Source organism: Spea bombifrons, chromosome 4 (assembly GCF_027358695.1).
Source record: "Spea bombifrons isolate aSpeBom1 chromosome 4, aSpeBom1.2.pri, whole genome shotgun sequence".
Lineage (NCBI taxonomy): Eukaryota > Metazoa > Chordata > Amphibia > Anura > Pelobatidae > Spea > Spea bombifrons.
Window position 1 is genome coordinate 40,458,277 of NC_071090.1, and position 13,497 is coordinate 40,471,773.

Here is a 13,497-nt window from a genome sequence, read left to right on the forward strand (position 1 = left end):
TAATAATCAGTCCTGCTGAATGCTATCACTTTAATTAAGGCATTTACCCAAACCACGTGAACTAATATACAGCAATATATAGCATGATTGAGGACAAGATGGCTACAAAAAAAGAAGAGATCAAGTGTAAAAAAAAGAGAAAAAAGGGACTTGGAGTCTAAAAAAGAGAAAAAAATTACATCAATCTTTTCACCTCAGGGCCCCAAAAAAATAGATGATCTGAGAAACACCTCTCTTGATTTATCTGATGGGAACCTGGGTGAATCAGCAAGGCTATCACTCAGTCCCAATATACAACCTTCTCTCTTGTTTACACAAGAATATTTACAACAACGCATGGAAAATCAGCTTACACTGTTTAAGGCCGAAATAGTGAAAATACACGCTGAATGGAAGGAGGAACTGCTGAAAATAGGTGAACGAGTGAAATCAAACGAGCAAAAAAAACGAATATCTGGAATTTAAGTTAAAAACTACTAAGGAAGAATCTACTCAGATGAAAAATAAGATTGCATCTCTTGAAGCAAAACTGATGGACATTGAAGATAGAGCTCGTAGGAAAAATTTAAGGATACGCGGCATACCTGAAAAAATTGAACAAGAAACAATTAGAAAATACCTAACCGATTTAATTAATAATATGAGTGTTCTGGAAGCAGAGAGAGAAGATACCATAGAAAGAGTCCACATAATTAAAAAAACAAAGAACATAGCAGATTCCAAACCAAGGGATGTAATAATTTGCTTTTTTTTTCTTCTTCTATACTCTATAAGAAATTGACCCACCCGCGTCGTCACTCACTTCATGTCCATAATAACTATGTATACGGGGTTATTAGGAGTTCTCTCCTATATTTTACACAGTTTTGGGGTACCAAGGGTCTTGCAAACCCTTGTTTTAGGTTGGTTGTGTGAGAATATATGTGAGTATGGTGCATGTTTGGAACTCGATACTCACAACAACAATTTGATATCTGTAGAATGGAAAATCTAATTAAAGTGATTACGCTAAATGTGCAAGGTCTCAACTCCCTTCAGAAACGATTTTCTTTGAACGATTATTTGTTCAAAGAACATATTGATGTTTGCACTATCCAAGAAACTCATATGGGGGGGTATTCTTAGATTAAATAATAAAAGATATACAGTGATAAATCATTCATCACTCGTAAGGAAAAAAAAGGAGGGGTAGCAATATTGATCTCTAATAATATGAAGGTTGAAGTAATTTATAAACAGAGCGATACAGCTGGTAGATTCTCTTTTGTTGTGTGTAAACTGGATGATAGGTTGTTTTCACTTTTAAACATATATGCTCCAAATTACAGACAAATGCATTTCATAAATAGTACTTTACAGAAGATAGAGGACTACATTCAGGGTACCTTTTTGTGTATGGGAGATTTTAATTGCGTAATTGACCAAGAATGGGACAAACAGAGCAAAAACTCAATTAGAAATGACCATAAACAGAGGATATTATCCAGAGCTTTTTGTGATATTCTAGGAAAGTATGAGCTTTATGATGTATGGAGAACCATAAGATCATTAGATAAAGATTTTACCCTTTTCTCACATAGACACCACTCCTTTTCTAGGATAGATATGATTTTGACAAGAGCTGAATCCCTTAAAGATTGTAAAAAGATTATGATAGGAAACACGGCTTGGTCTGGCCATGATCCAGTTTGTCTTGAAATTACCAGGAAGTACAACACAGGCATACGGGCTTGGAAACTCAGGGATACACTTCTGATAAGTAATGAAAATGGGAATTATCCCAGATTACAACTCAATTCTTCCAAGAAAATTGATTTGGGAAGTGTTTGGGGAGCATACAAATGCGTATTGAGAGGACATTTAATTAAGAAAGAGGCTCAAAATAGAATAAAAGGTAGGAAGAAGATGGCTGACTTATATATCTCTCTGAGTCATGTAAAAAACAAATGTGCAGATACAGTAGATGCTGTCTCTATACCTAAGATGATCCAAGTTAAAAAAGAGATTGAGGAACAATCTATCATCAAGGCTAATATTAATGAAGCTAAAACAAAAATTTTACTATACGGGCAATAGAGAGGATAAAATGCTTACCAACCGCCTAAAAAAGCGTAATCTAAAATCAAGAATATATAAAATTACAGATCGAGTAAATCATTGTTACAGCCCAATAGAGATAGGCAAGGCGTTTGAAGACTTCTATTCTAAACTGTACAACATACCAGGACAATTTCAAGAAAGAGATCAGAGTAAAAAATACTTAGTAGAATCTAAACTCCCCAAGGTCTCAAAAGACAGAGCTATCCAGCTTGATACCCCCTTTAATGAGATCGCAATACTCAGAGCGATTAAGGCGCTGAAAATTAACAAGGCATCTCACATACGAAGTTACAATATAAACAGAGTAAAGAGGAAGATTGGTATTATATAGAGCGAGAGCTCATCGGTACATCTAACTTAGAATGTATGCTATGGCGACACCAAAATAAGTTGGAAGCTTTAAAACGCACTATGCCGACTTCAATTAAAAGCCGCCTAGAATCTTGGTTAATATTTAAGAGATGCGTTAATATGAAAGATATCATATTGGCATCATCCCCTTTAGACATTTTTACAGAAGAATATCCCCCAATTAAGCCTTTGTCACTGGAATAACTACAGGAACTGTAAGATAAAGGATATCATATCTTCGGGGAAAATAAAATCTTTTAACCAGCTCTCTAGTGAACCGAACTTATGAACAGTTTGAGGAAGTGGTATACACTATTAGAAAAACCACTATTAATTAGAAACCACTATTAAGATAAAAGCTGTAGATTCATGGCAAAAGAAATTAAATCTTCATATAGAGAGAAAGCAATGGTTAAATAGTATGTTGGAAATTAAAAGGACTACTCACTGTCTAAATATGGTTGAGTTACACTATAAAGTCCTGCTACGATGGTATTTAGTCCCTGTTAAGATAACAAAATTCACCCCAGGTACTCCATCTGACTTTTGGAGATGTAGACTAGAACAAGGCACTTTTAGTCACATATGGTGGAGCTGCCCCAAATTAGACAGACCTGGACTGAATTATTCAGTATTATTTCTAATCTCACAAGAATTAATTTAGTACCCCCACCGGATCTGGCATGCTGCATCTCAACATGGCCACTATACCCCCCAACAAGACGGCTCTGGTCATACAATGTTTTTTAGCTATGAAAATAGTTATTGCTAGGAACTGGAGACAGCAAGAGATAATACCTATTGGGAACATATTAAACCAGATAAAATCTCAATGTCAAATGGAACGGGGTTATTATCAAGCATGTCGGGAGATTCATAGGTTCCACAGAATTTGGGACGCCTGGCTGGGGTACTTCTCTTCTGCAGACGGATAATAAGTTTTAATAGGTAAAAAAACGAGCATTGAGTTCCAATGATTGAATGGTCATAAGGGTTTCTGGCAGTAAAAGGTTGGATTTGGGAGGTGGTGTTGCTTCAGATTTTTTCTTTGAGATCCAATCCTCACCAGCCTACTCCTGATTGGGAGTCTGTACGCAACTGACCTGGAAACACCTGTTATGTACACCTGTATGTCCCTTTTGTGTTGGAACTAAGTGTATATTTGTATTCATAAGTATCACAGAGCACAACAGAATCACATTTTTAAAACATAACAATGTGTGCTTAAACTGGGTTTCTTAAAGAAACACTACTGCTATCATGTGCTAGTTAATGTATATAATAGCTGTGGCCAATTTAAATTATCATCTTCTCCCTCCTGCAAATGCATGGAAGCAGAGATGTATTAAAGCTGGGTGCTGCTGTAGTCCTGTCCCAGTGCAGCACCCCAAACCTCCCCCTCCATGGCTGACATTTTTACTGTGGAGAGCACTTGGAATCTTATGCAGATCTTCAAGAAGATCTTGGAAAGAGAAATCTAAGACAGCATGGTCTTTAACTCTTCAGAACCATCAACCAGGATAGGAGTAGGGGTGTATCATGACGGTCTAGAAAAGGATTAGGAATACAATGCTTAGGAAGGGAGGCGTGAAAGACTGGATGTAGTTTATGTTGTTGAGGAAGATTCAGACAAACAGCTACAGGTCGCACCAAAGCTTGAACAGAAAAGGGGCCTATGTATCCGGGACTTAATTTCTTAGAAGAGTAATTCAACCGAAGGGCTTGTACGGTCAGCTAATTTTTTAGCAGAAGCTTGTGCCACAAACCACAAACCAGATGGGGACAGAAATGTAGTGCAATCACCTTTATTAAATATACAAAAAATAATAGTAAGTGCAGAGAAAATAATGTCCATAAGACATAGTCAAAAATCCAAGCCAGGGGTCGAGAGTCAAATAAGGAAGTCAAACAAGCCGAGGTCAGGATACCAGAGGTAAAACGGAGTCAGGGATGAAAGCAGGATTCAGGAAGCGGAGAGGAAATCAGCAAACCCAGGAGTCATACACAGGAAACTGCAGAAACACCGGAGAATGCACTTGGAGAGACTGAGACCAACGCAAGATCAATGAGACACTGAAGTGTAGCTGTTTCAATAGCCAGACTCTAGCAGGGAACTCTAGCTGGCTAATCAGCAGGAAACGGGGAAAGTAATTAGGAGCAAATTACTTCAGCTGAGGAGAGACTGGAGTGTTAGAAGCACGGGGGAAGGGTGAAAACCCTGACAGTGCCTGCATGAGAGTGTCCTTAATCAGGGCTATCTGTTTCAATAAGGACTGTAGTCTTTAAACGCTTCCTGGGACAGAAGAACTTCTGGGATGATCAGGAAGGGTGAAAACCATATGTGGCGAATAATGAAGAATTCATAGGGAGTGTAGCACCTCATGTACTGCTCCAAGGTCTGGTTGGCTGTTTCTGTCTGGTTATTAGTTTGAGGATGACAGGCAGTTGACAAGTGTTGCTTATGACAACAGCCAACAACACTTTATCAGCATATATTATGCTTTTATGTGTTAAAATACCTTTTTTTCTCACACAGGTGGGTGTTTTTACCCTGTATCCCGGTGGATTGTGCGTCTCTTTCTAAAAGAACAAATATTTGGAGTGTCCAACATACTCCTATTACCGGTTGAGACAGCCGCCACCATATAAAATTGAAGGTACCGTTCAATTTAATTATTTCAAATAATCTATACATTCAATAGCGAAACAGTAACTCTTCTTCTTCCTCTGAAAAAAAATGTTTTTGTTTGTTTTAATTTGCTTTAAATTGTTTTCCCCCCAGATTTCTAATGAATTACAGAGAGTAAGGGGGAATCCCACTGGGAAAGGAGGTCCCATGACAGGTAGGAATAATTTGTATTCACATGATCCGTACTGTATTTACTAAATACTTTACGACCTCTATACATATTAAATACTTATCTATGGATATATTTACACCGGCACGTATACTCATATACAGAATTATTCCACAGAGTGTCATTTAAAAGGCAAACTAGAAATAATGTTATTGTATTTTGTTTCTCTAGAAAAAATAACATTTTCTTTTGATGGACGTCCGTTAAAAGGAACCCTTCCCTCGAGCATCAATCTGGATCAACTGTTTTTTTGTGGACAGTCAGACGCGACTCGGTGGACAGTCGTTACCAACAAAAGGATCAGATGATGAACCATTACGCACAGGCCGCCGCGATCGCAACCAAGGCGAGCCACGCTGGGGAGCTGTCGTGTCCCCACTATATTATTCCTAAATAACCTGTAGGTAATTATTTGCCCCCTTTTCCTCTGGAAACACTCCAGAGGGCTACTTATTTTTGGGGTGAAACACGCTGTATGTATATATCTCTACTGACTCGACTGAGCTAATAATTGAGTCTTGGATGAGAAATAAGAAAATAAAATGAATGACTTTTCTTCTAGGTTGGCTTGTGCGTGAATTTAAGAAATCTACATTGGTTAGATCAGCTGCCGCTGATTCAGACGCCTTTTTCCCCCGTTGTTACAGACTCTGAGATGTCAACGAGAAACAAGCATTTATGGGTAAGAATACTTATCATGATAACTGTGTCTTCTCTGAATTATGATATGTAGGTCAGATCAAGTAGTGAGTACAGCGAGGAAGCGCGTATATTGCTATTCATTTGTGATTCATTTGTAATTTTTTCCCATTAGACGACTTTTGGCTAACTGCTGCCCAGAGTATCCTAAAGCTGGTTTCAGGAAGTCACCACAGGAGCGCCATCAGTCTGACCGGTAAGTGGAGTTAAATAAAATATATCTTTGGTGGTATGTGGTATTTACAATCATACGATACACAGCATCCCAAAGAACAGCGGGATATTAGGGCGACTGATTACCAGCTAGGATGATCCGTCCCTGGTCATCATAATAAGTTGACCCTTTTCTTACACCAGCATAGAAAAAATTTAGTTATAAAAGCTTTCTGGAACTCAGTGGTCTCTTCTTCAATCCATGTGAAAAAGAGAGCACTAATGTGTCGAGAGGTACAACAGTCTTTTGATTTTAATTGAATATCTAGGACTATTATACTGATTAAAATGCAAAAAGCTCCAATTAATTAATTTAATTTTGCCAACAGTGGCAATAGCGACAGTTCTGAAAAGTGCATTCCTTTTAACTCTGCCGTGTTCTTCTACCCAGAAAACCGCGTCCCGGCTCAGGTTATCGTCACTGCCCTACAAGCCTGCAAATCGTATCTCGCTACACTGGAACATCGAGATATTGATACAGAGACTCCTGTCGTCACCGAAGCATCGCGGAACGAGTTTTTACGCAGCTACTAACATATCATCCAGTAAGTGACGCCGCACGGCGCCGATCTATTATCTATTATCATAAACATAATTACATAATGCTAAAGCCTGAACACATAGGACAGGATGACATGAGGTTGTGGGGACAAGATAGGGTTAACACAGTTAATGTTCAGGTTAGGCAGATAGGTCATAGAAAGGTCAGGTTAGTTGAAAAAAAAAATTGTGCTTATATAACTTTAAATCCATTTGCGCCTGCGCTAGCGCTTTGCTCGTGCTGCCTTTGGGTGCCCGCGCAGGTGCCTCGCGCTGCGCTAAAGGGCGGGAATTGCACCCATAAATAGGAGCGTTCTGAGGGGTTTATTTCACTTACCTGGCGAACCGCTGAGCGATTACTGCACTGACCGTAGAGTCTGGTGAGCAGTAGCGAGGTTGGTGAGCCGAAGAATCAACATGGAAGAGGTGACGAAGATGCGCCCTCCCACCCACCCTATGTTTATTTTATATGCTTATTTGTCGTGGCTTTTATCGGGGTAAAGTTACCCTATTAAATTGGGGTGAACTGTAAATCTTTATATGCTGGCTGGCTTTCAGGGCGGTTGGCAAGGTTAAAGTGATTTAATATGGTGCTCTGGGCTTGTGCCAATGGATTGTGTTTATTTATATTATATTGGTTACAGAGTTTGAGAAAGTTACAGTTAATAGTTTTGTTATAATGGTAAAACGAAATAAAAGTCCACGGCCTGCTTCATCCAAAAGCATTGTGTTATGTCTTTATTGATAATCAGATTCTTGTATATTTATGGTTTATGTCCCTTACAACCTCATGAGTGAACATTTAGCGTTAAGACCTAATTCTTGTTTGTTTCTCGACTATGAGCTGTACCCTTTTATTGTTGCAGTGATGGAGCTACGATTGAAGACTCACATCTGTTTGTGATTCGTTGCAACGATGTGCTGCAGAAGTTAATTTATTTAAAATCCCATGGTTTTATGATAGCTCCTTATATAATAGCATCAGAAATGGAACCCCTGCACATTTCACACGTTTGGTTAAATTGACCAGTGTCTGCTTCTACTGTTACTTTGAAGCTGAGCATGTTTCCCATCTGTGAATAAGATTCTAAAGTCTACTGTTTGTTCCTGCGTAGGTATTGTTTGTATGGATCACTTAGAAGACATTCTAGAGCTGGATAAAGGTGATTCAATGACTGCAAAAGAGGAGAAATTGGTCATCCAGAAATACATTGAGAGACCGTTGCTCATTCACGGCACAAAGTTGGATGTGCGCCAGTGGTTTCTGGTGACCGACTGGAACCCTTTAACAATCTGGTTCTACAAAAAATGTTACATTCGCTTCTCATCGCAGACGTTCTCCCAAAAGAAGTACGAGAACTCGAGGAGCCGCCACCCACAGATACCTGCGAGCAACATGTGGCCCTCCTACGAGTTTCAGAAATATCTGGAGAAAACGGGAGAAGGTCGCGCCTATAAGGAGGTGATTGTGCCAGGGATGAAATCTGCCATCATCCATGCTATTCAAAGTTCCCAGGATCTGGTAGAGCATAGGAAGAACAGCTTTGAGTTATATGGAGCAGATTTCATGTTTGGAGAGGACTTCAAACCCTGGTTAATTGAGATTAACGCCAGTCCAACTATGGATCCATCAACGGCAGCGACCACCAGGCTTTGTCCTGCTGTTCAGGAGTACACTCTGAAGGTGGTGTTAGATCGGAGGCGTGATTCAAAAGCGGATGTGGGGTCATTCGAGCTCATCTATAAACAGGTATTGCTGTAACTGAGTATCCTTTCTATATTTTGTTAACCCAACACTTGGTTTGTGGATTAATGTGCTTTATAGGACAAACATGTTTTACAACACAAACCCCTTTAACCATATTTTGCTGTATTTTGTTCTTGTAGGCTCCTGTAGATGTTCCCCATTACAAAGGAAGAAATGTACATGTGGTTGGATCTGCTATTAAGAAGCCATGTCCCCCTCCTCAGAGACCTTCCCGTGGCGGCGTTAATGTGAGGATTGCTCAGAGGATAAGACAGAGTTCTCCAGCGATGGTGCAGGCAAGAGTCTCGACAACTACTTCTCAGGCTAGGCAAGAACCTAGAATTAGGTCACCGTCAATTGGGTCATTGAACAGGCCAAAGACATCGGTACTTGGGAGAGAAAACAATACATTAACTCCGACACCACCTAAAAAACCTAGAATGGAACATAAACATGAGACAGGACAGGTATACAGTGGTAGATTATATAGGAGAGGAGTATCTACCTCCCATGGTCATTTGCCAATTGACCTAAAACTGCCCCTGTCTGAGAAGCCGCTACGCCTGCATCATTCCACTGGACTCAGAGATAGAGGCTACATAGATGGAAAGAACACCCGCCTTAACTCTAATGTCTTACCAATCCTTGACAAAGGGCCAACAACAGGTAAGAAGACAGTAGCTTCTGTTTTTTGATACATTTGTATCTAGAAGTGGATTCAAGACGTGTTAGAGAATGCTTTTCAATAGTTTCAAGTTTCTTTAAAAGAACGAAGTGCTTTCCTAGAAAATGCTTCCTAGTTTCTACCCCATCGTAACACTTTTTCATGATCTTCACAAATGTCATGTGAAGTTGTCCTGAAATCTTTGGGGTGTAGAGAACAACTTTAGGGTATAATTGTCAAGTATAACCAAAGAAAAGTCACATGACTCAAGCTTTTCCTAAAACATCCTTATTCCTTTTATCCACAGGTCCCATTTACCAACAAAAGGGTCCACACGCCCCGAAGATCCCATATGCATCAGGTCTGAAAAGTGGCAAGCTACCACCTATATCCACCTCTAAAAAAAGCCACGGACGAACACAACTGTATACGTGGAATCCAGTGATCCCCGAATCCCTCTTTCTGTAAATGCCATGTTTCCTAATACTGCGGATAAGTCATCTACCGCAGAATAAATTTGACTTTCCATCAAGCCATTCATGTTTTCAGGAAAAACGCCAAGATTTCTTGGGATATTTTCATGTCAGCTACTTTTTTTATCGATGGATAAAATGCAAAAACAATTTTTCATAACCGACTAGGTGCTGTACAGAATGCCTAGAGGTGTTAGTAAATCTTGTGGGTACTAAGTATCATTAAACATTGTATTATCGCCTGCTGGTGCTATATTATCTCCCCTAGAAGAGGGACAAACTGCACATTTAAACAAAAAAAAATAGTTTTTTAACAAGTTAAATTCCGTTTCAAGGTGACGCAAAGAACACAATGATAGAAAACTACACTAGACATTGACTTCTGTGACTTGTGATATTAGTTGTGTGTCTTTTATAAAATATACATTATAATTTACATGATATATTTCATTACATAAGTTATGGTGAGTAAAGGTAATGGGAAAACCCCTCCACTTAAAATTAAGGGGGTAATAGAAGCATTATTAAACACTCATCTACAGACACCAGACAAGCCAGAAGGCTTGTTTCTCCCTCAATCAAAGCTTCATCCAGGCGTTCCTCCGTATTGCGCTCCTTATATGCACCGTTCTCTTCCTTCTTCCGTGTACTTCACAGTCTGGCATATAAAGTCTATATCCCTGTATTTCGTTCACACAGAGTCTCCCTGTCTGTCAATTAGTCTCTACTCCTTGGAAGATATTAACCCCTTCTTAACCTTTTCTCAGGACTTAGAAGTATTCTCAAAAAGATGAGAGATGTATTATATATATAGATAGATATCAACCCAAAAAGGAATTCATATATATTACAAACGAGGTACATAAAGTAAGGGATATAAACAGTGTCTGTATGCATATAAAACCTTTTAACTTCCTCTCAATAGTTATTTAATGTCCCCAATTCAAACACCCATTTCATTTCTCGTTGTCCCATATTTTTTATGTAGTTACCACCTCTCCAATATCTCTGTACTTCCTCTATAGCATAAAAAATTAAGCCTTCTAGAATTTTATTATGAGGTTCTAAAAAATGTTTCGATACTGAATCTTGTGTGGAAACCTTTTTTTATATTGCGAAGGTGTTCATTTATTGTACGTGATGCACGGCCTACATATTAAAGTCCACATGGACAAGCTAATAAATATATCACGTTAGAATGACATAATAATATTAATATTTTTATATCATATTTATTTCCATTACTATGTGATCTAAAATTCTCCACAGGAGATTTTTGTTGTTTAGTCCAGTGAAAGCACGTTGGGTATTGCTTGTATATGATCCCCACATTATTGTGCAAGAGGGAGTCTCACTTTACTAATCCTATGTAACTGAAAATATCCCTCAAACGATTAAACCGATGAGAGGGTAAATCAATGACGATGTCATCCGAACATCTCCTCAATTCAGCACTTAGACAATATGCTAGCCAATAGATCAATTGGCCCACAGGCTTCTGCTCCCCTTACATTTCTTGTAGACATAGGGTTAAGTAGGATAAGCCTTTTAAACAGGGTAACTCATCAAGACTCACTTGGCCAAAAAATGGCCAAATCTTCCATTGGACTTGCTTCATGGAATGGCAGACGATAGATAACCTTTACACTGATATAAACCGGTGGGGGCAGTAGGCAACATCTGAGTAAGACTACTGACAAAGGATATTACAAGCAGAAAGCAAACATGACAGCACGTGTAATGCAGGTGTTCATGTTTGCAAACTGTGAGTGCACATCACATATATCATCCTTTAAGCCAATGCTGACATTTAAATCATTCTTCCAGCTGTTTAACTAAAACCAGATGATACCAAGCAAAAGCAGAGTCAGCGCTACTGCCTATGAGGTGCTATAGGGCCGAAGCATGTCAGCGGGGTATAAGTGTTGCGGAAGTTTAAGAATGGGATGGGGAATATGGAAAATGGCGAGGTCGGTTACCAAAACCTTTGCAGGAAGAAAGAGATGTAATGAAACAGAAGACATCAGTCTGACTGATGATAATAGAGGTAAGCAGGTGGCAAAATAGAACGAGAATTTGTTGGTGGACGGTTAGCCCTAACTCAGACCCAGTGTAGTTTAAAGACACAGAAGATCATTTCCTATTCTTTGTGGCTATATACTTTTTTGTTCATGCATTGTAATTCTTACGTATTATGCTTATTTTGTACGTCACTGTGGTACCCAGTTTGATGTTAACTTATCATTGTACTTTGAGAATTTCAATTGGAAGCAAAGTATTCTGGATTAAATCCCATTTTAATACTATGTGGTCCCACCACCAGTGGGTTTCCTCTATGTTATTTGAGGCCAGCAATTGTTATCACACCACTTTAAGGCTGCAACAAATCACCCACAAGGAACCTTGTGAGCTTTTCCACTGATTGTAAATATACTATTTTATTTACATGACTACTCAATATATAGTTGTACTCGTGAGTATGAAGTAGAATACTCGCAGGAGAAAATCAATATATTTTACAGAAATGCACCATGATGAATTTACGGGTCCTTTGTGTAAGCATATATATCCTGTATACTTACTTAAACATCTGAAGCATGGGCAAATAATGTTCAGTGCTTGGATTATAATAATCATGTTCAATAATAATATGACATCACAGTACTACACCAATGCAATATGCTTAGACATTGGATACTATTGTGTGTCTATAGCCCAAAGTTTTATCAGAATTATTCTTCTATCTGCTTTGTACCTGGGCGTATTTATTTATATAATAGCTACGCACTTTGATAACTAAAATAAACATTGATGAGCTGTACAATCATCTTGTATGTCATGTTATTGTATACAACCAAAACTATTTTTTGTTAATATCTCACAGGTTAGACTAATGTATAAATTCTCAAATTTTGTGACTCAGCAATTAAGACATATCAATGCTAAAGCCACAATGACCAGACTGCTTGGGAAGGGAAAGCATTGATTTTCTTTTGTTTAAAAGGAGAAAATCTCAGTATAAGAAATAACAACTATTATTATTATTATTATTACTGGGAAAACCAATCTGTCAGGGACCCCAACGTAGGCCAAAGCAGTAGTAAGATATATATATATATATATATATATATATACCTAGGAGAACAGAGTTCACATGTGAAGGAATCGGCAGATATGTAGGGCAGGGATCTTGCTAGTGACAGCATCAGGCTGGGTAGGCCAGCCAACAATACAGGATTAAGAAAGATAAGACCTTGAAGTCTACCGAATTATAGAGAATCTGGCGACAATACTGAAAAGGGATCATCAGACACCAGACAAGGGTGGGTTGGCAATATAGCAAGGTATCAAGTCAAATTAAAAAAATGTATTGCTATGAAACAATGAATTTATTAATATTTTTACTAAGAAATATGAAAAAGACATTTCTATATCAACAGTTAAAAAAATACAGCATGTATCTATATGTATGTTTTAGGTGATGTGCATTCCGGTGAAATAATAAAATAAATTGAAGATGGGGAGGAAGTTTATAGAAACAAAAGTCCCATTTGAATCCTCTGAGAGGAAGATGTTGTGCATTTTACATGATTTATTAGTTGGCATTGCAAATGTACATTGATTGTATTGATTGATTCATATTAAAATACATAACAACACAAAATATAACATGGAAAAACCCCAAATAAATAGATCTTAATGTTCTGTACAAGCTGCGGCAATAATTACAAAAAGCACAATAATAATAACAGTGATAATAATAATAATTACAGAACAGGCTTACAATACTGGACAAATCCAGTCTATGTGTTACCTGGCAAGCTAACAAGTCAGTCAATAGCAGTTTCCCTC

The 13,497-nt window shown here is 38.3% G+C and overlaps 1 protein-coding gene and 1 pseudogene across 1 annotated transcript in view; both read left to right on the top strand.

The window, feature by feature from the left end:
• Positions 1-6,006: 6,006 nt before the first annotated feature.
• LOC128491344 (tubulin tyrosine ligase 3-like) lies at positions 6,007-9,640 on the top strand (annotated as a pseudogene).
• Positions 9,641-11,607: 1,967 nt separating this feature from the next.
• The window catches only part of CFAP54 (cilia and flagella associated protein 54), a 119,170-nt gene continuing 117,280 nt past the window's right edge, over positions 11,608-13,497 (top strand). The window contains exon 1 of the mRNA XM_053463661.1: positions 11,608-11,692. Within this exon, the coding sequence (XP_053319636.1) occupies positions 11,608-11,692 (85 nt within the window). The remainder of the gene's footprint in view (positions 11,693-13,497) is intronic.